This window comes from Chaetodon auriga, chromosome 11 (genome assembly GCF_051107435.1).
Source record: "Chaetodon auriga isolate fChaAug3 chromosome 11, fChaAug3.hap1, whole genome shotgun sequence".
In the NCBI taxonomy this organism is placed as follows: Eukaryota; Metazoa; Chordata; class Actinopteri; order Chaetodontiformes; family Chaetodontidae; genus Chaetodon; species Chaetodon auriga.
The window spans coordinates 13,840,211-13,866,109 of record NC_135084.1 but is presented as its reverse complement, the minus strand read 5'-3'; the positions used below and the strand labels follow the sequence as shown (position 1 = coordinate 13,866,109).

Sequence of the window (25,899 nt, the reverse complement as noted above, 5' to 3'; positions counted from 1 at the left end):
AACCTTACCAACTGAAATGTTGTAATTAGTTCCTGACTCAGAGAACCATGATGCCTTTCGCCAACGTTAAGGCGCATGCGCACTCAGTCCAGCTCAGGAATCAGATCTGTTAACTGTCAGAGAATTCCTGATCCTGCTTTTTCCTGCTGATATGTGGCAATAATTCTGTTTTGCCCTCCTTTTGACAATGCCGACGGGAGGGGTGATTTCGGCAGGTTTCTTGCCCTCATAGAGCAGTGAGTATTCCCTAAATTAGATGTGACATGTGATTAAATATCAGAACGCAGCGCACAGCGTCGGGTTTTTGAATAGGAAAACACTGAATGACATCCAAACAAAAGGGATTTGGAAGCGCTAGGATTCTGTGGGTCTGTGTGTTGTGGATAAATGAAATGCTCGGGCATTCACGAAGCGACAGTTTAGCTAACTTGCCTCGTAATGGTCTTTGAATAGCCTGACATTATCTGATGGGGTGAATCTGAATGCTGCTGCTCACTGAAGCCGGCTCCACTCCAGACCAGTGCCCCTCTCACTTCAGGTAAAAACCTCCACCCAGACTCCACCCTGTCTGGAATGCAGCATAGCAAGGGTTGACGTTATGCATATGTTTTAAGCAGCCAGCTCTTTGTGATAGTCGTTCATATTCTACTTTTTTCACCAACGGATGCTGTGGCTTGCAAGTCTACACCTTTAAGTTGAAGCCGTACCGCGTTAAGTTAAAGTGCCAGTTGCCACAGACTGATGTGGAGAGTTATAGAAGCAAATGCCAAAAAATCCAAACTGACTGGCTCGCAAATTCAGCGTTGGGTAAGTTTGATTTAATGTACAGGACTAGAACTGAAATGATTTGTCGATCCACAGAATATTAACAGGCAGCTATTCTGATAATTGATTGATTCATTGTTTTATAGTCACTTTTCAATACCAAACCTTCTCTGCTTGCAGCTTCCAGTTTGTAAGGAAGTGCTGCTTTTCTGCATCTTAAGTGATTGTAAATTGAATATGAATGGACACTTTGGACTCTTTTTACAGTAACATATTTTTACATTTTAGAGACCAAACAATTAATTGAGAAAATATGTAGCACATTCTGCTAAATTATGCTAATTATTTAGATGATGCAATATTGAAAATAACTGTTCATTGCAGCCCTACACTTGATTGTCAGTTGAAATTACTTATTTCTATGTCCTTTTTGTTGTGGATAGATGTTTTATACATGCAGTTGGTGTTACAACTTGTTACAGCTATGTTATTTCAACTTGGCATAAAACTGTGAGGGTCTTTTGTTCATTGTGTCTTTATTTTCTTCTAAGGTGCGTGCATATTACAGATGCAGGATGCGGTGGTGTCCCAACTCAGTGCTCCAGCTGCTGCGCTGTGTGCGGTTACGGACGTGCACCAGGAGAGGAAAGAGCAGACTGCCTTTGTGGATTAGGGAGACGTGGGCTTATATGAACGTGCTGGTGCAGTCTCTTTACTTTAACTCTCTCACGGACTCGGATGTGGTTTTCGACTCAATCTTTGAGCCAGTGTTCTGGACTGTGGATTATGTCACCCGCTGGTTTGGCACGGTGAGTTTGTTTGTTTTCTGTGCTGGTCACACAGAGTTTGAGTTCTTCTCTGAAGAAAGCTCTCTATTTCTGGCAGGTGTTCGTTTTTCTGGTGGTGACGCTGACCAGCTCCATTGTAGTGATAGCCTATCTGGTCCTCCTGCCTCTGATCCTCAACACATACTCCCCTCCGTGGATTGCTTGGCACGTATGTTATGGACATTGGAACCTCATCATGATTGCTTTCCATTACTACAAGGCCACCAAGACCTCCCCTGGGTACCCCCCTACAGTAAGATATCTGCTACACTTTTCTGCAGTACAACAAATACCTTTACCAATCTAGACTTTTGTAGTGCAACAAAAATGTCTTCTTTTAATCAGCAAAAAAATGACAGTCCATTTGTGGCAGTCTGCAAAAAATGCATCATGCCCAAACCAGCAAGAACGCACCACTGTGGTATCTGTAACAGGTGAGTCAATGTTATTTTTCTCTGTATTTCTGTAATGAGCGCATATTTGTGTGTGGAGTATCAGATGTTTTGCCAGCTGTGTACTTTGACTACCAAAGCTAAGTTGTTGGGGTAATAAAACCTCTTAGTGCTGTTAGATTAAACTGAATATTTTGTTTTTCCTTTGCAGTTGCATTCTGAAGATGGACCATCACTGTCGTATCCTTTATTCTCACATTAAATAGAATTAGACATGACATAATGTGACCATGAAGAAATGGTACTTTTCCTTAATGTCAGCATCTCAGCCTGGTTGAATAACTGCGTGGGTTACTTTAACCACCGTTACTTCTTCTCCTTCTGCCTCTTCATGACCTTGGGCTGTGTCTACTGTAGCATCAGTGGCAGAAACCTGTTCCTCGATGCATACAGTGCTCTTGAGGTGAGATTCTCAGCCTACTGCACTGTACTACTGCTGGCCTGCATGGTGTTTCATCCTTTTAAGGCTCGTTAGGTTTTGTCTTACGCTTCCTCAATGCCTGATGTCTCTTTGCGGGGCTTAACTGTTCCTGACTGACACTGCCTTGTTTCTGTCTTTAACACTTGGGTTTGTGTATGCGGGCTGTTCCATTAGCGCTTCAAGCATTTGGACATGGACAAGCCAGGGGTACCAGTAACAGGGATGGGACCACTTATAGGGCTTCTCCCCCCGGGTCAGGTATAGATTCAAAAGTATGCATGTGATAACACAATTAAGCTTATGTGTATTTATTATCTGTTAGTTATGTAATTTGTGCTCTTTTTAGACCAGCTATCAGACACCTGCACCACCGTACACCTTTAAGGATAAGATGATTCATAAGAGCATCATCTACATGTGGGTGCTGACCAGGTAAGAAATACGTTTCATGTTGCCACTTGTCATACGTACAAGCATGCCAACTAATTCAAAGCACGAGTATACTCAAGGTTAAGAGTATGCATACACTGCCATTGATGGACACCATTGTCCCACAATGCAATACACAAAGGGAACTGAAGAGCTGCTTACAGCTGCTGAAAAAACAAATTGTGGATGGTAGTGAAACCGCTCCAAGAGGAGGAATTAAAGTATTAAATGTTTGGCAAACCACTTCCTTTCTTTGTTAACCTCTGTGGGATTGTTATCAAGGTCATTGATACCACCTGGTTCATTAGTGGTCCTGGCAGTCATTAGAATTGTTAGAGTCACCTGCGGCCAAGTGTAAACGACAGGTGTTGAAGCTGGCACGAGGCCAAATGTGAATAGTTGTTTAATCTCCTTGGAAGGAGTTCAGGGATCTGTCCTCTACTTCTTCCATTTGCCACAATGGCAGATACTGGTGAGCCAATGGCAGAGCCATTACTCTGTCTGTAAACCCCCTTGTACTAGAAATAGGTGGTGTTCAGACAGAGAACCAGCAGTTTGCAAATCTGATCTGGCTGAGGTTGGTTATATTGTTACGGTTGTCGTCTTGTAACGTTTGTTTTCTTACGGTTTCCTCCACCTTCATAGTTAGGATGTGTGTAAACAATGAGGTCACATAAGACACTGTGGTGTCTGGTGCATTTTCAATCTTTGAACCTTGTTCACAAAGTCCATGGAGTTTTGAATGGTGAGGCGTGTTGCTGACTGAAGGGCTAATGTGGTAGATATGTTTGGCAATGTTGTAAGTAACTGAATTGATGCGGCTGAGGGGGTTCCTTCTTTGTGAATCTTGGGGTCTTGGGATGGCATCTTCAGGTTACAGGCAATGATATTGTTCATGGTGATGGTATTCTTCCTCTGTAGCTGTTGTAGACATTTTATTGTTTTTTTCTTGTATCCTCTGGTGGGATCTCACCTCAGTATTAAAAATGTATAACTGTCACTGAGTGGTGCAGTGACCCTGGCATGGTAGTCCACTGTGTTTTGCCGTGCGTCTTCCTGTATCAGCTGTTAGGGTGGTGACCTTTAGGTCCTTGCTCAGTGATGTCACAGCCTTCCTGTCCTGGATGGTGAGGTTGGAAGGGGGTTCTTTGTACTTGAAAGAGACGCTGATACCTTCAACCTGAGGTGTTCTGCCTCGGTTTGTGTCAAGATGTTTTTCCTTTTGGCCGATTCTGTTGCTGTGATGAGCTCACCTAATTGCTGTGGTGTGATGGCAAAGTTGAATCTTTTTGTGAGGACCTCTTGCTCTGGTTGAGTAAGTTCCCTGTCTGACAGGTTCGTCATCCAACTGTTATGAGTTTCATCCAGTCTGGAAATGTCATCTTTTTGGCTTAAGGTAAGTCGTTCTGCCTTTCTAGTGTTGCTGGTTCATGACTAGAAGTTTTGAAATGTCCGTGTCTGTCTTTGCTTGCTTACGCCGTGTTGAGATAGTTGTGTCTTTCCACCGAAATCAGCGACCTTCTCCAAGACGGCATCAGGCAGATGTGATTTCAATACCTGGAGTAAATTGTCAGCCTCTTTGTTCAAAGCTTCAATCACGAAATGAGCCTGTCTCACTCTTTTATTCAGTATCTGGTTCTGTGCCTTGTCTAAGATCACTCTAGCTATGTGGCCTTTCATTGCAGAACCTAGACGAAGGCTGTTTGGTGTATATCTGTGTTGTCGGCATCTCAGGTTAAACAGGAAGTGGTTTCTGTAGTCTGCAATTTTCCTGGCTGTCCTTTAATACTACTGTGTACTATAATCTATATGCCGTTAACTGTCGGTATAATATTGGGACATGGTGGCTGTCTTCTGTTAGTCTTGGCAGTGGATCAAATAAAGTGTTTTGTGTTTTTTAGCACAGTGGGAGTGGCTCTGGGAGCTCTGACTCTTTGGCATGCCGTTCTCATATCCAGAGGAGAGACCAGCATAGAGAGACACATTAACAGCAAAGAAACAAAGCGAATGGCAAAACGAGGAAAGGTGAGCATGTAAAATTTTAAATATGGAAATAATTAAAGTTGTGATCAATTAAGGGAGATTATGATGAATCAGATGTCTCAATTAAAGATACATTTTAATTACTCCCTTTTTCTTCTTTAATGGCCCTGCTAGGTGTACAGGAACCCATATAACTATGGCAAGCTGAATAACTGGAAAGTCTTCTTTGGTGTGGAGAAGAGAAGGTGTGTCTCTGATGTTCGTAATGATTTTCTGTTAAGACACCCCTGTATCATATATGATCAAAGCTGCCTTGCACTTCAGGTAATCCCTGTTTTTCTTTGTGTTCTGTCGCTAGTCACTGGGTGACACGCGTTCTCCTTCCCTCTGGACACACCCCACATGGCGATGGTTTGACGTGGGACATCTTCCCAGCTAAAAAGGACTTAATACCTGTATGACAGACTCTACTTAGTCAACTTGTAGCCTAATTTCAGCAGCATTTGCTGTGTCCAACCCACTCTGGTTATTTGACCTGGTTGGCTTAAAGGATCATGCATTGTGGCTCCATACAGCTGAAGAAATGGGGTCATATCAACCTCCAATACCTCAAAAACGTGGTATGGCATTGCTCATGCTTCAACAGTCGACATTTTTGGATGATTTGTTCTCTGCTGGGTTTTATGTAGTATTACAAACAGGTCTTACTTGACTCTAAGCTAATCATGGGTTTGATATTTTTATAAGCCACATGTACTGACTGACATATTATTGGACTGAAGTTCCTTTTTAGAATTACGTTTTTTTTGTAGTTTTATCTCTGCTTGTTCTGAAAAAAACACTAAAGTTTGGGACATAATTGTTCCAACACCTCAACCTCCCCATTCCACCTGCACACTCCAGTCCAATATTATCATTTGAAACGGAAAACAGCAGTACAGTGGTAATGTTATTATTTATCTGTATTTTGTACCTGTTAAGTTAATAAATCTTTATAAATTGTTTTATTTATACAATTGGTCACAGTGAGTATTCAGTTATTACTAAAGATGCACATCAGATACACGCACAGGTTGCATTTTAGTACTTTCACTGATTTCACCTATGCCTAAATAACTGTCAGTTGTGGTATTCAGTTTTTTGACCCAGGATCACTTTACAATACTGAGCAGCTCCAGTGTTACGTCACTGTGTTGTTTATGCAGACAGACCCAGAGACATGCTGCTTGTAGGGGAGGATTAACTGAAATGCCTGCCAGATTTGATCTGCACATTCATATGATGATGTTACATCAGACCTAACCTAACCTTATCTAACCCGTAACCCTATCCTCAGGCTTCACCCTAAAATTTAATGATTTATATCAAGGGGACCTGCATTTTGTCCCCATAAGGCAGGTGCGTCCACACAATATGACTGTGTAAACAGATTTGTTTCCCCACAGTGTGATAAATACCTGGTCTCTCTCTCTCACACACACACACACACACACACACACACACACACACCTGCCAATATTTGGTCTTCCAGCAGATGTCAGTGCTCAACATGTCAGGTTTTGGTTAGAAGCTGTGCATTATGATAGGAGGATAAGAGTTATTGATCATAATAATTGAAAAAATGCAAAACACACCTCCAGTTTGTGGTTTAAATTTGAGGTCATCATCAATTCTGTTAAACAGGAAAGATAATTTCAATAGTATTTGAATTTCATGCCACTCATTTATTTTGACCATTTCCTGTTGGCAATTTCATATGTTGGTGTTTTCCACTATAATACTAGATTTCTGTTGCTAATGTGGTTGTAGTTGCTTGGGCTACCATTCAGTGACACGCTGTGGTGAATGCATGGCATAGATTTATAATGACCAAACGATAGGCTACACATAATCTGTGTGGTGCAAGCATGTCCATACTTTATATCCTCTTATTGCAATGACAATAACCTTATACACGCACTCTTGAAAAGATTCAGTAGCCAGGAAGTTTTTCAAAATGCTAATGACAATCCCCCTACTATGAGGTTCCCTATTTATATTGTGAGGTGTTTTTATTTTTACTCCTACCTGTATGTGCTATAAATGCACATAGAGAATGGGTAGGCTTTATACATAGAGATAATTATAGTTTACCAAAATTAAACAGATTAGATTTACTTCCTGTCAGACTGGGAAACAAAATATAGTTTTAAACCTAAACTACTTAATTTTATTTAGGCGACATACAAAATAATCTTGAGCAGACGTTTCATTTTTTTGCAGTGTATTAGGCTGTTAAAATAGCGAAATAACAACTTTGCAAAAGTGAGACTTGTCACTCAACATTTGGATTTTGTAGGAGGAGAAGCAAACAACAGATGATTTCTTCATTTTTAAGAAACATAGGTCAAACTCCAGGTTTCACTGAAAAGAAAAAAAAAAAGGTAAACGTCACATGACACATAGGATAACGAAACAACAGCAACTTCCTTTGGCATTTCACATTAAAACTCCAGTTAACACACAACAATAACAATAATATAATAAACTTTATTTGTATCGCACCTTTCATACAAGAATTACAGTTCAAAGTACACATGTGCTGGACAGTACTCCAATTATTTTAACACAGAACAATTTTGTTTGTCGTCTTAACGTTATGTATTAAAACTGAATTGTTAATTATTTTAAATTTACACTATTATTCTGGAGGGGTCATTTCTCAATTTCCGCTCTTATTCTGAGCTTGACGCAAGACACACAATTGATCTAAGATGCGCATGCGTGCAGGCTGAAAAGGATTTAATTCTAGATCAGCGCAAACGCCTTGTGCAGCTGAGCTCCATCCATTATGATTCGGGGGGACTTCGGGTATTGACTGCACGTTTTTGGGGAGAAGCTGTTGAGATTTCCCGGAGGCTCTGCAGGGCCACAGTGGTCACCAGCCCGCCAGCCCTGCACGGACACACTGCTCCCAGCTTGTGTCCGTCAACCTGCTGACTCGCATCTTCTGCTGATCATCGCGACAGGATCCAGTGATAACTTCACTTGGGAGCAAGTTCGGATGTGGCAAGCAAACTGCAGACGAATGCATAATTTAGCAGACTGGATTTCCGGTAGGCAAAATGAATCACAGCGTTAAAAAAAAAAAAAAAAAAAGTGATATAGCAAAAAGCCTGCTACTAAAAAGACTGCAAATGAATCAAATCCCGTCGGAGGTATAAATTACAAACAATTAATAAATTGTAATAGTGCATTAACGTGTATTTTTTGATATGTGAATGGAAAATCAGAGTGGCATGAGGTTCAGACGCGTGTCCCCGTCAGCTGGCAGTACACGTGACGTAAACATCGCAGCTTGTCTGACCTCAGAGGAACAAGGAGTGCTGAGCTGTCATTATTCCCTGATCATGCTTTTCGTATAAAGCAAACAATTTGACATCATCGTTAACTGTTAGTTTATCCGACACGATCATTTGCAGTTTAAAGCGTTCATAGTTGAATATGTGGCAAATGTGTAGATAGACTGATGATTTTTCTCCTTGGTGTGGAATGTATAGGGACAGTGATGGGAGGCTGTGTAGGGAGGAGTAGGATGGATGGACAAGGGAGTGCCCGCAGCTCAACAAGGAGCAAAAAACGTGGAGGTAAGAAGCTGGAACACATTGGACTGTATGTTGGACTGGTGTGCATGAGAGACTGCACAAGCACAAGCGCTTTAAGCATCACAGATGATGTTCTTGAACCAGAAACTGGGCATAAAGCAGTTTCTATACATTCATTTTTGCATGCTGAGCGAGTGTGAGCTAAGTGTGCGTGTGTGTGTGTTGTTACAAATGAGATGAAAGGTGGTAACAGACACATAATCATATCAGGAAATACTGTAAGATCAGTACAACAGTGATTTTCACAATATTACACCTTGCAGGGGAGAGTGCAAGGTGATATACATACACATGTAGCACCAGCCAGATGAAGCCTTAACAATTCATGTATTTATGATAACATGCAGGTTGGTGGGCAGGACTCCTCGCGACATCCCTGCTGCATGGACGTCATTCTCAGTCTGGGAGCTTACTGTCTCAGGCGTCAAGGCTTAGTCATGTGTCATGTGTCTAATCTGTGCTGGGGACCTGCCCTGACAGGACAGTGTTTTATATAAACACCGGTCAATCCATTGCTTGCGGAAAAAAGGCAGCTGTGCACTCAGCTGGATTGTCATGCATTATGTATTGAGCAGCAGCTGGGGCCTACACAGAGAGTTTTCATATCACTTTGACCTACTTGGTGCATGATTTGCCTTATGTTTACCTGCTGCGAAATATATTTACATAGAGAGAGAGAGAGAGAGAGAGAGAGAGAGAATTTACCTACAAGCCAGGTTTCTCAGATCATGCCTGTACACTCAGATATTTCACTACTGTAAGATGGGAACACAAAAGGCTTCTGTGATTAAGTGCCTGCGTATTAGTTGTGGAAAATGCAGCATCCAAGAGACAGATTTGTATTTATTCATATAAATAGCAGTCTCTGTCAAGAAAAGCAATGACCTGTTGGAGGCGGTTCACAGAAGTACAGTAGCTTCTCCTTCAGACTGTAATAGCCTGACCAGGGTTTATTGTCTGTTAATAGGTTTAGCATGTTGCCTTTGGGTATTCCTGTCCTGTCTCTAAATAGAGCTGATAGGATTAGGCCACTTGTCTAAAGAAGCTACCTCCTACCTTGGACACTCAACTTACTCTCCCTTTAAACTCAACCTCTTTCCATGAATTGATGCTGTGGTATTTTGGGGTTGCGTAGAGTTTGTTATTAGAAGGGATATAAGTGAAGGGATTGTGGTCACTTTCAAGCAACTGGGAAAGTGTCACGACTGTTAACTGAGCTCTGAATCAGAGTCTGCACATCGTGGCAAACTAGATCAGGTGGTTGTCAGTTATTGCAAGAAGCTGTGTGGACACAGCAGGGCGGTCGTCTTCCTCGGGGTCGGTTTCTGGAGCTCATTAATGCGGACTTTAAACTGACTTTTCAAACCTCAGGGAACAATCAGCTATGGGAGTACCAAACTCCAGAGAATACAACTACCATCACACTCCAAACACACCCTTTAGGATTTTGCTGAAGAGTAAGTACAGATTTTTGTGACGGGTTTGGAAGAAATGTGTTCATGCTTTCTGTTTTCGTGTTTTTACCGCTCACTGAGTTGTGCCATAATTTGTCTCCAAGGGTTTTGTGTATGTTGTGCTGTTCTTATCGTGTTAAGGTTTTTAGTCTTTCATGCGCATTTGTGTAACAATGCATACTGAAAATGAAACGGAACAAATGCAAAATGGCTGAAAAATGCATGAAAAACAAGTAGAAAGAGGTCATAACGTCAACGTCCATGTTTCAACCTCTAACTGAGATCCTTGTATTCATGGAGAGGTTCACTGATGATGGAGATGTGAGACTGATTTAATTCACTTGGGGTTGCAATGCTCCTATTTAGGAAATGGTTGCTCCTGAACTTACATGCTGATGTTTCTGAGTTAATGTGTTTTCCAGCAGTAAATGCCTCCTTGTCCTGTTTTATATGCACCATGCTAAACACAGAAATACTATGACTATCACTGCTAATAGGACCTCTTGAGTTATTATTATGTATAGGAATGGTGCAGCAATAATAATGGCCCAAAAATACCGTTTTCAGTGACATAACAAACTAAATCAGCAGCTAGTTTTGCCATCCACCGGGAATATTTAATCTCAAAGAAAAAAACAACTTGATCCACTGACTTCATTTGAAATTCTAAGCTTAGGTTCCAGGTAGCTGCTTACGGCTGACGACGCGCTGTCAAAGCTGATCTCTGTGGACACGCATTCTCCACACCACCTCTTACACCATCACTCAGGCTCACTGACTTGCTACAGCAGTGAAGTGGGAAAAAACATTTGTCATGTCATGCAGGTTGTCCTCACTGATTACATCCGCCTCATTCTAGTCAGCGCCAAACCAAACCTACCTACTGTCATGTTGTGTTCTCGTATGTACAGCCAGGAGAAGCTCAGTCATAAAGAAAAAACTGCAGAATGAGTTTTGGGTTTTGGTCTCGGAATGTGTTTCAGGTTACTCAGGCTTGACAGTTGTGTTTCTCTAGCTGTTGTGTGCGTACTTCTTAAATTAATTTGTCATGACATCAGATCAGAGAAACATTGCAATTATCTCAGTGTACCTTCCTGTCAGCCAGTTTGCTTGTTCGGATTCCAGACAACCACATTATTTGCATTTGTTTGGCTGGCAGGCTAATAGCAACTTTGCAGCCGCCTGTCCATGCTAGCAAAAGTGGATATGAACGTTAAAACCCATGTTTGTGCAAGAAAAGCAAAAAGAGTAGAATATTCTTTAGCATAATGTCACAGACACTGGAGCAGGGCAACATTGAGTATATTTTATTATTATTATTATTATTATTATTATTATTATTATTATTATTATTATTATTATTATTATTATTGTTGTTGTTGTTAATTTTTTCTAAATGTCTGATATATTATAATTATGGCTTTGGAAATGTGAAAAAGTTGATTGGTTTCTTATGCATAAAATGTAAATTATAAAAGTGTACTTCTGAATGAATGTGTATGTAGGCGTACATGCAAAAAATAAACCTTACATTAATCCAAAGTGGCATCCTGAAACTCTTATCTCCCAAGGTCACGGTGTCACAGTCATCATTATATTGTGGCCTGCGTTGTTTATGGCGTAGAAAATCATTTCAATCTGTGCGTGTTGTATGATGCGATGGCACCCTGTGCCCAACTTAATAAACAGATGCAGACATCTGTTCTTGGTATGAGACATTTTGCATCATATACAAGACAGAAAAATATAAGTTTTACATTTCAGGAATACGATCGTATCGTAATTAATGTGTAGAAGCTTTGCGTTTGTTTTTCCATGTGCTCGTAGTTTAGACTTCACCACAGAAGTCTGTCTTCCACTGGCCAAAGAGTGCTCATCTCTCAACCCAATGCCTTATGGGATAGGGACAGATAAATCCTGTTATGTGGAACCTGATTACTGCCTATAATCCACTGGTGTGTGTATGTGTGTGTGCGCGCGCATGTCAGTTCACATGTATGTGTTACTAGCCACTGCAGTAATCCACAACACTATAAATAATCACTTTGATTTCCCTCCCTCTGTGAATCAAAGAGACTTTCTTGGTATGCTGGTAAAGCGGATATATACCTTATATGGCAGTATGGAAAGTATAAATTTACACAGGTTATGTGCTGTTGGAGTACATGCATAATAATAACTGGCTTTTCTTTACTTTTATATGGCAAATGAAACTGTGCTATCATAGTTGCAAGAGGGTGCACACATTGTGCGTTTTCAACAGCTGTTTTCATCAAATACTGACAATCCTTCAGTGTCGGAGTCTTACGATGAGCCCTTTTGTCCTTGTCTGACCTCTCTGGTGTTTACATGATCAAGTGAACATGAAACAGTAAAGTTAGAGAACATTTGAAGCACTTGGCTTCTCTAATGCGTCTTCCATAAATTCAAATCGAGAAATGTTTTCTCTGCTTATAATAAGTTAGTATTAATAATAGTATTAATAGTATTAATAAGTTAGTTTTTGTTTTTTTCAGTGACGAGTAAAACTCTGACAAATAGCTTTATTATTTTTTTTTATTATATTTCTTATTTAGTGTGCCTTATTTCTTGGTAAAGGTAAAGAGCTCAGCCTTTTTTATAGCAGTTGTGACCTGGGCTGACCATTCTACACACTAAGTAGGTTTATCAGATCTTCACTACCAGATACTGGATTTTACTGCCCTGTAATCCATTGTAGCTGCAGCCATTATATCACTGGGATAAATTAGCTGCAAAAAGTTACGGCAGATGTAGTTCCTGGCACCTTTTGAAATATAGAAGTTGTTTACATGACTGTGGAACAGAGCACTGAACACGGCCTTCTCTTTTCTGTCAGGACGCAATGAACCCCTCAAGAAGGAGCGTCCAAAGTGGAAGAGTGAGTACCCGATGACGGAGGGCCAGCTGAGGAGTAAGAGAGATGAGTTTTGGGATACGGCTCCGGCCTTTGACGGACGGAAAGAGATCTGGGATGCACTCAGAGCAGCAGCCCTGGCTGCAGAGTGCAATGACCTGGAGCTAGCACAGGCTATAGTGGATGGAGCCTGCATTACTCTGCCGCACGGTACGAAAACACCCGCATGCACATAAACACACACACACACACACATGCCCTCTCTCAGATATGGAAATGTACTTCATCCAGCTATCAATTGTAAGCTGTAAATGTCCCGGAAGTTCCAGCACAAATATATAACTCACTGTAATAATGCTCAGAATGTCAAAGGACAGTTTGCAGAATCCCATTCATCAGTTGTTCAGAGATTACTGCTGTAATAGTTACATAATAGTCGCAGTGCTGCGTGACCACTGTGAACGGATTGGTGCACAGAAAGCCCTGACAGAGTTAGATGAAAAAAAAAAAAAAACTCTCTGTTTGCACAGATTTACTGCATCTACTGTTGTTTTAACCACTTTACCAGTATAAGGACACTAGTTGTTGTTCATGTAATTGTGATGCAAGTATTATGAAAACGTGAATACCTCTGGTTTATTCACAATGGCTCTGAGTAGATAAGAGGTTTTTGTATCAGGGTTGTAGTTTTTGCTGTTCTTGTTAGAAAGGTTTTTGGAAAACTGTGGTTTATGTAGGTCATGTCTCCCTCCGCAGGCTCTCTCACAGAGAGTTACGATGAACTGGGCAACCGCTACCAGCTCCCAGCCTACACTTTAGCCCCGCCTGTCAATCTCATCAGTGAAACGTGCAGTGAGAGCAAGGTTTCTGAATCCACACAAAAACAAGCTCAACCCCCTCCGTGCAGACAAGAGTTCCAGCTGCGGGTGCGAATGTCGACAGGTGAGAATCACTCAGGATGACCTATAATGTATGTATAACATGACATTTAAATCTAAAGAACTACGTGCAGCTCGCCCCATGCATGTGACATTTCATGGCATCTTGTCTCATCTAGGCTGGAGACTGATGTATAATTCATCGCTTTTTAGTGTGTCTCACAGCTCGTTCTGAAATCTGTGTCAACTCTGGTTATGCCTTGTGGTTTTCTCAGGAAAGGATGTGCGTCTGACAGCCAGCATGGCGGACTCCATCGCTGAGCTCAAGAAGCAGTTGGAAGAGCAGGAAGAAATAGACGTGACCCGCCAGAGGTGGTTCTTTTCCGGGAAGCTCCTGACCGACAAGACTCGTCTGCAAGACGCCAAGATCCAGAAGGACTTTGTCGTCCAAGTGATCGTCAATATGAACCCTCCAGTCATAGCTAACTGAGGAGCGAGACTGAGGGCTGTGGAGTGAAGAAAATATAAAGGACGTGTCAGAGAGGGGTGCAAGAGTGGGAGTAGGGCCTGAAATCATTTTCCTGTTGGTATTGCAGTGGAATTTTGTGTACATTTTTATATAAGATATTGCTTTTATATTGCTCCTTTTTGTATTTTTTCCTTTTTCCAAACAAAGTAAGAATATTGAAAAGCACTGAAACACTTTAGATGAAGAGTAGAGTCCTAAGACGCCCCTCCCAGTGTCTGTCTGTCTGTCTGTCTGTCTGTGTGGACATCAACTCACAGCTCTATTGTTTACACGGCTCCCCTCCTTGTCATGTGTGTTACTTTTGCTTATCGATAAACTGAATATGGGGATCCGGGTAAGGAAAAAACATTCTCTCTTTGTCTCTCTTTTTTTTAAAAAGATTTCTGTCATGCGGTATGAGAGGTAGAGTAAGGATGGCAGAAAACTGTAGGGAAAAAGGAAAATGTAAATATCAGTTTCCGTGTGTTGTTTGGTCATGTAACTATATGCACACTACATTTTCAATTCACAGCTGTATATTCATAATAAAGACATGGAATGTAACGAAGGCGCCTTTCTAAAAGGCAATAGATGATCAGACCTGTTTTTTATTTCATCACTCTAAACATGATACTGCAGTCTTCTGTACAATATGATGCTCACTGTACTTGAATAACTTATCAATAAATATTGTAAATTTAAAGTCATTCTCCGCTCTCCTGGTTCTTAGGTGTCACAAGTCTCTATAGAAATGTTTCAAGGTAGAACTTATCCTAAAGCTGTGGTTCCCAACCAATCAAAGGTTCCCAAGGTAAATCTGCAGGATCATAAGATGGTTTAAGGGATAAGATGGTAAGTACAAAGTGAAAGAATGTATATGTTGGACTAAATAATACCCAAATCAAGGTGCACTTAGTAACATTTTCTGGAGCTTTCAACTATCTCACCCACAGCGTTCATCAGTTTGCTCACTTGACATGGAAATGGATCTCTTCTCATTATCTTTGCACTTCTCCCTTTCCTGGAAACAGCTGTAGACAATCAAAACTCAAGGTTCACTAGCTTTTTCTCATGCTTTTAACGACATCACGCGGTCTTCATCAGTAATGGCTGCTCAATCGTGATGGATACGCTCATGTGAGCTCAGCAGCTGTTATCTGTTTGTTTGTTTGTTTGTTTAATGTTGTGCATGTTGTTTAGTGTTGAATGGCGCCATCTACTGGCAAAACAACATCCAGTCTAGGCCAGACACGTGAGCGCAGCCGTGACGTCACTGTCGAGCGACAGCGTCATCTGTGGCTGCACAGACAGTTTGGAGGAGCGTGATTATTTTCAGCCCCGAAAATGGTCAAGTCGGGGAAACTTCGATCTGGGACAGGGTCGAAACTCAAACGGTGGAAGAAAGGACACAGTAGCGACTCGAACCCGCAGACGAGTCGTTTCCGGCAGGCTGCTAAAAGCCGCTTCTTCAGCCGACCCACCGGTGAGCTTCCCATCACACGTGGGTCTGTGGCTAGTGCTAATGTTAGCTAGCGTCAGCCATTTAACTCCTCAACAGCCCAAGCTAACTTCATATTCTGCGACATTAAATGTTGTCAGCAGGAAATATCTCTACTTGTCTCGTCCGTTCACTGCCTGTTTGGCAGCTGAAATTACTGGTCAGCCAGATTAATTTTCGATTTGAAACGCGAACAACTGCGGTGTGTTTGTGGCTGTGTGAGCCATAGACACACATTTTTAACTGTGTCTGTAGGTTAAAATAACTGTTCATTACGGCTGATGGCATACAGACCACACCCTGAAATGGATAGCCTTGACAGTAACAGTGCAAACAGCTGATATTTATCAGGTCAGAGATACGCATTTAGTGGTGTCAGCTGCAATGTTAAGATTCTTACATGCACACATAGCCCTATATAAAACTCATCAATTTCAGAGTGGCAAAAGCATTTGAACAGTTATGTCATCATATGTGATATTTGGTTGCAACTGTAGGTAAATGATCCATAGACATCATCAGAAACTTCCTGGTGAGGCTTGTGCTGCACTAAGTTTCAGCTTGTGGTTATGCCCTGTCAGATTCAGTGTGCTGGATTATAGAGCTAAAACAACAAAGACAGTACTGTAGTTGTCTTGCCTGTGACAGTGTTGTTTATGCCGTTGACTTGTATCTGACCCCATCCTGCTCGAGGATGGCTTTCATTTGCCTCATGGGGAGGTCAGCTTAATGCAGTGGTATTTTTATCCCCACAGCAAAGAGTGATCTAACAGTTGATGCTCTTAAGCTGCACAATGAGCTGCAGGCAGGACCGCTGGAGCTCAGCGCAGGCGGCCGGAAAGATGCCTGTATGGAAGAGGAGCCCGATGAGGCGTTTTCAGAAAGGACCTCTGGTACCTTCCTCAGCGGCCTGTCGGACTGCTCCAACCTGACCTTCAGAAAGGTGCAGCGGTACTGGGAGTCAAACTCTGCTGCTCACAAAGAGGTAGATGTCACACTGATGGTAGATCATGTATTCACACTCATTAAATGACTGATTTGTGATGTTTACATCAGGAGCAAAAGCTAAATAACTGAGGGCAGCACTGAAAAATTGTTGATGACATTTCGCCTGATGTGTGTCACAGATCTGTGCAGTGTTGGCAGCTGTTACTGAGGTGATCCGTGGTCAAGGGGGGAAGGAGACTGAGACAGAGTACTTTGCTGCTTTGGTGAGTGCTGCCTTTTTTCAGTATCTTCACTACAAAATATCTTAATGGTGTGATGAAAAGTGATAGTGAACACAGGTGTTGTCCTTTTTGTAGATGACCACCCTGGAGGTTGTGGATTCAGTAGAGTCACAGGCTGCAGTGGCGTACCTCCTCAACCTCGTCATGAAACGGTTGGGCTTTAAAAACTCTTGTCCTCCAGAACAAAACCACTACACATGCTGAGGGTAATTGGAAATGAGTGGAAATGTTTCTGATCTGATTGGTGTGTTGTGTTTTCCTAGGGTTCCTGCTCCAGTGCTTATGTCCAAGTTCTCGGACACCACCAAGGCTCTGATGGACATCATGTCTAAAGAGGCCACGTCCGAGACCGCCTCAGCTCTGAGATGGGTGAGCACAGCCATCTCTGAGCCTGTTTGTCTGTTTATTGTTCATTGTTAAACTGCGGCAAAGGCTGATTTAGTCATTTTTGCACCTATAGATCCTGTCATGCCTGGCCACTTTGTTGAGGAAGCAGGATGCATCTGTGTGGACTTACCCGTCTACTCTTCAGGCTTACCACGGCCTTCTTAGCTTCACAGTGCACAGCAAGCCTAAGGTCTGTCTCACCAGCCTGCGAGTGACTGCCACAGCAGCATGACATGTTGATTTAATATTCAATGAGATGCTAAAATTGTACTTTTCAGGTCCGTAAAGCAGCACAGCAAGGCGTTTGCTCCATTCTCAGAGGTAGTGACTTCCTGTTTAAAGACAACGCACCAGCCCATCACCCTGCTGCAGTGACCACAGCCAAGTTCTGCATCAAAGAAATGGAGCAGGCAGGAGGTAAGATTGATGCTTGTTGTGATGAAGATAAAAGGTTATGTGATTCTGTGTTTGTCCAGCAAGTTGTGGTTTATGTCTGGTTTTTCCCCTCCTCAGGCAGCAAAGAGGACACAACCACGCTTCATGTGCTGGGTCTCCTAAAGGAGTTGATGGGGACGTTTCCTCTGGGGGCCGTCAAGTCCTGCTGTGAGACTCTGCTGCGAGTGATGACACTCAGCCATGTGGTGAGAGCACAGAGACTTTCATAGGTGCTGCCAGATACCTTTTGTTCATCTCCATGGGCGCTCACTCATATGGAGCTTTTTCTGTTTGCAGCTGGTGACGGCGAGCGCCATGCAGGCCTTTCACAAGCTGTTCAGCGGGAAGCCGAATGCGTCTACCGTCTCACCAGAACTCAATGCACAGATCATCACGGTGAGGGAACACAAACAACACAAAGGGGCTGAAGTCATAATGTGGTGTGAAAGCTAATAGCTGCTTGTCATCCTCAGGCGCTGTATGACTACCTGCCCAGTGAGAACGACCTGCAGCCTCTGCTGGCCTGGCTCGCTGTCATGGAGAAAGCACACATTCACCTGGCAAGGTAACAAAGCCTTTCATGTAATCGTGTTAATTGTGTGGCTTTTAGTCAGATTCGTCAACAGTCTGTGTGTCTTTGTCTAGTTTGCAGAGTTCTCTGAGTTTGGGTCACCTGCCTCGCCTCTTCTCTGCCACCATGTCCTGCCTGTTGTCACCTCACACTCAGGTGGTTTCTGCAGCCACCAATACACTAAAGGTAAAGACATTATCTTCAAGTGGATGAACTCAAATTGAGAAAGATGTTTTGGTTTGTGGAGGCTTGCTAGGCTCAGGGTATGTCTTGTAATGTAATTGAATCTTTAAGGAAGCATTCCAGACGGGGAAGTCTGCAAAATTAGTTAATCTTCCTAACAGGATAAGGACATTTTACAGAAGAGTCAGCTGATTTTCATGTTTCACAGTATGTGCAGGGCGCTGATTGATGATTAACTTTTTCAGACTTTGTTGACTGAATGTGTGGCCCCTTGCATGGAGGAAATGGGCAGAATCACTGCCACAGCCTCGGCAGGGAACCCCTCATATATCTGCAAAATGTTTCGGTAAGTTCTCTAACCAAGCTAGCCCCCCCAGCTTTTTTGTAGAGAGTCATTATGATAATGGTGGCTGTGTGTGTGTGTTTTGTTCCAGCGTTGTGGAAGAAGGACTGTCCTATCGCTTCCACGCCTCCTGGCCATTTGTGCTGCAGATCCTGGGCTGCTTCTATCGAGTTGCAGGGAAACAAGCTCACCCCATCATGACCAAGGTACAGTCACGAATATCTGTAGACCACCATGTGAGTAAAGAGGGGGAGACGTTTGCCTGAGCCTGCTGTGTTGTGTCCCGGACAGTCCCTGCAGTCTCTGGCGGACCTGCGCTCCACTCCTCACTTCCCCTACAGCGGTGAGTTGGACCTGGCTGTAGGAGGCGCTGTAGAGAGCATGGGGCCTGAAGTTGTGCTGGGCGCTGTGCCTCTCAGCATCACCGGCTATGAGTAAGTGGGCGCACAGTCCCAGTGGAAAGGTCTTCTTGTCATTACAGTGGTTTAAATGAATGTTGTTTTTTCCCCTCAGGGATGACTTGGAGTTCCCACGCAGCTGGCTGGTCCCGGTCATACGGGATCATGTTAAGAACACACACCTCGGTTTCTTCACGTCTTATTTCCTCCCTCTGGCCTCTACACTTAAGCAGAGAGGTTTGTGTGTGATGCTACACTTAAACAAGTGATCATGTTTTTTTTGTGTGTATTAACTGATGACTCTGTTCTTGTTCTGTAGCTGAAGACTTAGAGAACGCAGGACAGAAGCTTGAGGCCAAAGTCTACCAAACATTACAGCTGCAGGTAATCCTACGCTGACTTTGGTGTTTTCAGACTAGAGAGTTCCAGTGAATGAACTGTTCAGAAGTGCATGTCTGTGTGTTTCCTTCAGATTTGGACCATGCTCCCTGGCTTTTGTACATGTCCCGTGGACCTGCTGGCGTCCTTCAAAGGCATCGCCCGCCTGCTCGGTATGGCTATTAACGAACGGCCAGACCTGAGACTGACAGTGTGCCAGGCTTTACGCACCATCATCAACAAGAGCTGCTCCACTGGTAGGAAGATGCACGTGTTCACAGAGAGAGAGACGCACAAAAACAACTGCAACGTCTTATCGTCGAATAAAACCCTGCTGTGTCTGCTTTTGTGTTTGTAGAGGAGGAAAAGACAGAATTGGGCCGTTTCTCCAAGAACTTCCTGCCCATCTTCTTCAACGTATACAGCCAGCAGCCTGCAGCCGGAGAGTCCGGCACATATCGGATGGCCGTGCTAGACACCATCAAGGTCTATTTAACTGTCACAGAAACAGAGGTGAGTTAAGTTTAGTCTTATTTCACACAGAACCAATCAGTTTTGACAGGCTGACTGTCCTGTCATTGGCTGTATTTCTTGCACTGCTGTCTCACTCATCAAAGTCATCATCCTCAGATGGTCTGTACATTCCTGCAAAAAGCTACAGACAGACTCATCAGCACAGACACCACTGAGTTCACACGGTAGGACATGGATACGGATGTACTGCTATAGAGTCATGTCAGCCTTAAAATAGATATCAGTGCACTCACTCCTCCGTTTGCTTTAATCTCTCAGCCTGTCGATGATGGACCTGGTGGTTGCCATGGCTCCCTCTGTAGACGAGGCCACCATGACTAAAACCTTTGCACTGATTAGACCATATTTGGAGGTAAGCGTACACACAGTGTGCTTCATGGCATTGTCCGGTTGTTAAAGCTATTGAGGCAAAGTATTTTTTCTTGTTAACTTCTGTGTCGCGTTGTTTGCAGACCAAAGAGCCAGGCATGCAGAAGAAAGCGTACCGCGTGCTGGAGGAGATGTGCGGAGGACAGAGCGATGAGTGCAGCTCGTTTGTGGTGGCGAATCTGGAGACGCTCAAAGCCGTCCTGCTGGAGACTCTGAAAAATGCCTCATCGCCAGCGAAGAGGGTGAGACTGCTGCATGGAGAGAAATAAAATGAAGCAGACGCTAGATGGGACTGTGCACCTTGATTTACAGCGCTCTCTCATCCCGTCTTCCTCTCTGTGTTGCTTTTTTCTCAGCCGAGACTGAAGTGTCTGATCCACATTGTGAAGAGGCTCAACGAAGAGCACAAAGACTTTATCACCACTCTGCTGCCGGAGGTACAAACACAAAGAAGTGCTGGCAAACACACACACACACAGAGGGTACTGATAACTATCATCTTCATGAGCTTGCTGTCTCTTCCAGGTGATTGTATGTACCAAAGAGGTGTCTGTTGGAGCTCGTAAGAACGCCTACACTTTGCTGGTGGAGATGGGAAACGCGTTTATCCGCTTCTGTGGGGACACAAAAGGTGACACACGTCTTCCTTCTGTGAAGCGTTGAAAGTTTGGAAAATGCTTAATTTTAATTATGTTTTCAAGGTTAGAAATGTTCTTGAATTTTAATGTACTCCTCGCAACGTTGCCTGGTGTTTCATTTACACAATCAGCCATAAAAACCACAAGTCTTTTGTTATTTGAGATGTCATATTTGTTTGTTGTCTCCTGGCATTGAATGATCATGATCCAAGGCTGATGATAAAAGTCTCGAGAGTCTGGAGTTTGGTTTAGGTACCTTGAAAGCGCTTGAGTTCTACTCTTTAAAAACCATGTGAGCCCTGTATATGTGTGGACAGAAGTTTCTGATTTCAAGTGAAGTTTTAAAATCCTGCGTATCCATCTGTGATCCAGCTGCCATGGAGGAGTATCTGGTGTTGGTGTACGCAGGACTCACCGGCTCTGTCACCATGATGACCTGTACAGTGTTGGCGCTTACTCGACTCATTTTTGAGTATAAAGGTATGTCTGCGGACTTTCAGCTACGCCCCACTGGTGTTTTTGAACGCTTGTATTCGTGGACCACTGACTCATTCCAGTACCTTTTCTTTCCCAGATGCCATAGAGGCGAACACCAGGGAGCAGCTGCTGCACAACGTTTGTCTGTTGCTGTCGTCTCGGACCAGAGAGGTCGTCAAAGCTGCTTTGGGCTTCATCAAGGTCATCCTCTTCATCATGGACCCCAAAACGCTGGCGTCGCATGTCGCCGTCATGGTAGGTATCTGCATGATAGATACATGAGTCCTGTAAAGAGAGAGTTGTGCCCTCGTTTAATGCAGGCTTCACTCTTCTTGTGTTCAGATGGATGGCATTGGGAGCATCAAAGACGACGTGAGAAGGCACTTCAGGACCAAACTGAAGAACATCTTCACCAAGTTCATCAGGAAGTTTGGGTAAGTGCAGCAGCTAACTTGTGGCTGTGAGGGCGACATGGTGGTGTGTCATGATGCACGTCTGAAAATCACTGTATTCTTAAAAGAACTGTCCAGAGTCGATTGGTGTCTGTGCTGCTTTTCATTAGGAACTAATATTTGATAATCAGGGATGATTCTGATTGCTGATTCCCTTTTTGTCTGCTACCAGTCAACCGAAACAGTCCTGTTGTAAACACAATTGATTAAAGCACTGTCTGGTGAAATCAGTGGAAGATGCTTGCAATAATACCAATCATACCAACACTAATCATATGCTTACATTAACAAAGGAGAGCTTTGTTTAATGATTGCACAGGTGACTCCTCGTAAACTCTGATTGTTGGGGAGTAGAGTTTACAGCTGAAGAGGAAACAGTTCCACATGTCCTCCTTGTTTCTGTTAGAAAAATTTGGTGCCGGTCCACGTATCCTGGAAGATTTCAATGTCCCAGATAAATGGAAGAAATTCCGGTCAATGTTATCTGTGTTTATGGACACTGTTTTCCCATGTTTTTGTATCCAAGTGACTAATGGAAACAACATTTTTTGAAAGTGGTTCAGTATTGAGCGAGAGCACTGCAGCCAGCAGCTGTGAAACAGGCTGCAGTGTGATCCCTCCAGGGGTTTGTCCTCCGTCAATGATAGAGATAGACGTTTTGTTAAAGAGTAAGATCCTTTCTGGTTAACCAGAACCAGCAGCTATATCGCCAAAGCCACCAGACTCCTTTTACAGAAACAGTAATTTTATCATTGTAGAACAAACAAGCAACCATAATGTTCATGGTTTGTCTGATCCAGCAATCACCACCAACTCTGGTTTGGTTGAAGTAAACCTTAAACTCACTGATTTAGATGTAATCTGTTGTGTTTCCAGTTTTGAGCTGGTGAAGAGCATGCTGCCTGCAGAACACCACAAGGTGCTCGCCAACATCCGCAAGGCTGAGGCTCGCACCAAGAGGAGGAAACAGGCCACAGAGCAGCAGGACGACTCCGAGAGCGAAGAGGAGGCCCCGAGAATGAAGAGCGCAAGGTAGACCGCTGGGCCCGAACACAAAACCCTGCCTTCCCTCATACATTTACATCACCTCCTCCTTAAAAACCTTCCATCTTCTCCTCTCTAGTATTGAGGACATCTTGGCAGAGTCAGACAGTGATTTGTCAGAGGATGAAGGGAAGGCCAGTAAGGCTCAGAAGAAGGCAGGCAAACCGCAGAAAGGACGGGCCTGGCTCAAAGAAGGAGAGGAAGATGACCCACTTAACTTCCTGGATCCCAAGGTTTCCCAGAGAGTGCTAGGTAACAGATGGTTACTGTGAGCCTGCATGTGTTTATCAAGAAAAAAGCTCAGGATATTGTGTCATGGTGTTTGTTAACATGCTTTTTGTTGTTTCTTAGCCACCAACCCGGCACTGAAAAAGAGTGCACGGGTTGAGCACGGCTTCAAGGTGACGTCAGACGGACGGCTGATCATCAGAGAGGATGAAGAGGAGAACGTAAAAGACAAAGGTGAGAGGAAATCCTGCACTTAGTCCACCTGTCTTACTCTTTTTTTGCCCATTTTTTCTTGTTTGCAACATTTCAAAATTCCCTCGAGAGTTACATTTAAAGATGCCTGATAACCCGTTAACTGTCCCCACAGATGAGGGAGAGATGAAAGATATACTAGAAGAGGCCGGAGTCAAGAGTGTGAGTGCTGCTGTGTGGCACACAGTATTTCTGGAGCTTTGCCGTCGCTGTCGAGACATTTTTATTGCTGTTTTTTGTTCATCATCTATTTGTTTTTAATCACCTTCAGAAAAAGACACAGAAAAGGAAGTTCCAAGATGACAACTTTGATGAGGACATGGACATTGAACCCCAGCTAAAATATAAAGGTAGAGTTGTTCATAAATGAGCCTGTGCGTACAGGGTATAGGCAGGAGTTTGGGATTATGTTATCTCTTTAGGTTAATATTTGGGCAGGTTCTGGTGTTCATGACGAATTTAGACCAAGAAGCACTTTTTTTTTCTTCTTCTCAGCCGGCGGTTCTGGTATCCACAGACCCCTCGGAGGAAAGGACGACATCGGGGCAGACTACAAGTCAAAGGTGAGTCTGAGTGCATGCGGAAACACACTGCAGGAATCGCTGCTTAGAAACTATAATCCTGAGTGTCTTATTCTGTCACCCCACATCTCTCAGAAAGGAAAAGGAGATGTGAAGAAAACAGGAAAGCTCGATCCTTACGCTTACATCCCTCTGAAGAAGGCCCAGCTCAATCGCAGGTACTGGCGACATTTTTGCTATGATAGATTTTCATGAACGTCTCTGCCTTGATTTAAATGAGAATACCAGGCGCCAACATGTTTTTATACTTTGCGTGTTCACAGGAAGCGTGCCAAACTGCAGGGCCAGTTCAAGGGCATGGTGAGAGGAGCCCAGAAGGGGGCGCTGTCTGGAAAGAAAATGCAGAAGAGAAAGAGGAAAGCCTGAAGAACATGATGCTATGACACAATGGACCTTGAATGTGTGGTGGTGTGTTCATAAACATGCTGAAATGTAGACATACACCTTGGATGTGTGTGTATTACAGACAGACCGACATTGAAGGTGAAACCAGTTTGTTTTTAAACTGTTTCATCTTTGTAAGCTCTATAAATGCTCTGACGGCGTTAGACAGCTCTAACAACAGTCAGTAGTCAAGTGTGTGTGTGTCTGTGTGTGTGTTGGGTGTGCCGTACCTGCGTCGGTGGATATTGACAGACCAAATGGAAAATCCTTTGGCTTTCAAAAAAAACCTGTTATCTGTTGTGTGTGCATCAGATGAAACTCTCCTTTTTGATAAATATGCATGTGAACATTGTCTAGATCTATAGACAGACATTATGAGCGCTTTGGGAAGTGTAATGTCATTTTTGGTCACTTGGGGGCGCTGTAGACATCTGACTTATTGATAGTGCATTAGAGCTTTCATGAATGCATTTAAAGATGATTTAAACCCAAATGTAAAGCTGCCCTGAAATGTATAAAACAAAACTTTCTTGTTGATAGTTTTCCTTATCAGAAGCCCACAGTCATCTCCAGCCTGGGGTTAGGTTTTCATGTGACTGTGCCTTCAATGCAGCTCCTTTTAAAGGCATGGAGAGAGAGGCTGTAGGTTCTTGTTGTGCAGGGTGAGTTAACACACCATGAGCCTCATGTGATTCATTTGCTTCGATGGATTGCAGAGACATGAGTCATGTAGTGAGAGACTGACCTCCTAATCGCACACTTTTGTGACTGAGCTTGGTGTGTCTGAGGAGGGGCGCGGATGTCCTGCCAGGCGTCATCAGCACTGAGGTTAGATGTGTATAAAGTGGTTTCAGGAGGTATTCAGAGCGTTTTACTTTCTACTCACCTTATTGTGTTACAGACTTAAATTCAGAATGATAAAGTAAAAAGTCATGTTTAGAAATTTGGTTTGAACTCGTTCATTAAGCTGCTGGAAGTACACTGCAGGACTTGTGTGCCAGATGTTTAAATTACGGAAGAACAGACAAAGATTTATTTTAGAGCGGCCATGTATCCAAAAATGTGACTTTGAATAAATCCAAAGGCAATGAAAAAATCTTTGAAATTAGTATTAATTATCCCGGCTTCCTATATAAATGTCATGGATAGATTATTAGTGTCCTGACAGCAGCGCAAGTGTAATTAGTTTAATTAATGTTGCTTAAGGAGAACCATACAACACCACCAAATGCTGCATCTTGCAATATCCAATTAACTAATAAATATGCCATTAGGTCTGTGT

The 25,899-nt window shown here is 43.1% G+C and overlaps 3 protein-coding genes across 6 annotated transcripts; all 3 read left to right on the top strand.

Moving 5' to 3' along the window:
• The first annotated feature begins 79 nt into the window (after nucleotides 1-79).
• Nucleotides 80-5,893, top strand: zdhhc16a (zDHHC palmitoyltransferase 16a). 2 transcript variants are annotated; one of them, XM_076742208.1, is made up of 11 exons: nucleotides 80-236; nucleotides 1,317-1,574; nucleotides 1,651-1,845; nucleotides 1,938-2,026; nucleotides 2,196-2,224; nucleotides 2,314-2,447; nucleotides 2,640-2,723; nucleotides 2,812-2,897; nucleotides 4,796-4,919; nucleotides 5,052-5,122; nucleotides 5,236-5,893. In XM_076742208.1, exons 2-11 carry the CDS (start codon nucleotides 1,341-1,343, stop codon nucleotides 5,336-5,338), a joined length of 1,149 nt encoding a protein of 382 aa, XP_076598323.1. In that variant the 5' UTR covers nucleotides 80-236; nucleotides 1,317-1,340; the 3' UTR covers nucleotides 5,339-5,893. The 2 variants fall into 2 exon arrangements, with proteins under 2 accessions (XP_076598323.1, XP_076598322.1); XM_076742207.1 differs by having other exon boundaries at nucleotides 86-807.
• Nucleotides 5,894-7,618: 1,725 nt separating this feature from the next.
• Nucleotides 7,619-14,943, top strand: ubtd1a (ubiquitin domain containing 1a). Of its 3 annotated transcripts, none has more exons than XM_076743659.1 (5): nucleotides 7,619-7,972; nucleotides 8,417-8,503; nucleotides 12,833-13,060; nucleotides 13,607-13,792; nucleotides 14,004-14,943. In XM_076743659.1, the coding sequence occupies exons 1-5, from the start codon at nucleotides 7,921-7,923 to the stop codon at nucleotides 14,216-14,218; spliced, it is 768 nt and encodes a 255-aa protein (XP_076599774.1). In that variant the 5' UTR covers nucleotides 7,619-7,920; the 3' UTR covers nucleotides 14,219-14,943. The 3 variants fall into 3 exon arrangements, with proteins under 3 accessions (XP_076599774.1, XP_076599777.1, XP_076599776.1); XM_076743662.1 differs by lacking the exon at nucleotides 7,619-7,972 and adding an exon at nucleotides 8,212-8,309; XM_076743661.1 differs by lacking the exons at nucleotides 7,619-7,972; nucleotides 8,417-8,503 and adding an exon at nucleotides 9,784-9,978.
• A 565-nt stretch (nucleotides 14,944-15,508) lies between these two features.
• Nucleotides 15,509-25,714, top strand: rrp12 (ribosomal RNA processing 12 homolog). The gene is made up of 34 exons (XM_076742890.1): nucleotides 15,509-15,719; nucleotides 16,490-16,719; nucleotides 16,862-16,945; nucleotides 17,039-17,115; nucleotides 17,227-17,332; nucleotides 17,424-17,540; nucleotides 17,629-17,767; nucleotides 17,864-17,991; nucleotides 18,083-18,181; nucleotides 18,259-18,350; nucleotides 18,431-18,542; nucleotides 18,785-18,885; nucleotides 18,974-19,088; nucleotides 19,174-19,316; nucleotides 19,396-19,517; nucleotides 19,600-19,664; nucleotides 19,753-19,915; nucleotides 20,017-20,171; nucleotides 20,289-20,356; nucleotides 20,451-20,544; nucleotides 20,645-20,803; nucleotides 20,918-20,998; nucleotides 21,087-21,192; nucleotides 21,572-21,679; nucleotides 21,774-21,931; nucleotides 22,019-22,110; nucleotides 23,005-23,160; nucleotides 23,252-23,424; nucleotides 23,524-23,634; nucleotides 23,768-23,814; nucleotides 23,924-24,002; nucleotides 24,148-24,215; nucleotides 24,309-24,391; nucleotides 24,497-25,714. The coding sequence occupies exons 1-34, from the start codon at nucleotides 15,581-15,583 to the stop codon at nucleotides 24,597-24,599; spliced, it is 3,873 nt and encodes a 1,290-aa protein (XP_076599005.1). The 5' UTR covers nucleotides 15,509-15,580; the 3' UTR covers nucleotides 24,600-25,714.
• Nucleotides 25,715-25,899: the final 185 nt, after the last annotated feature.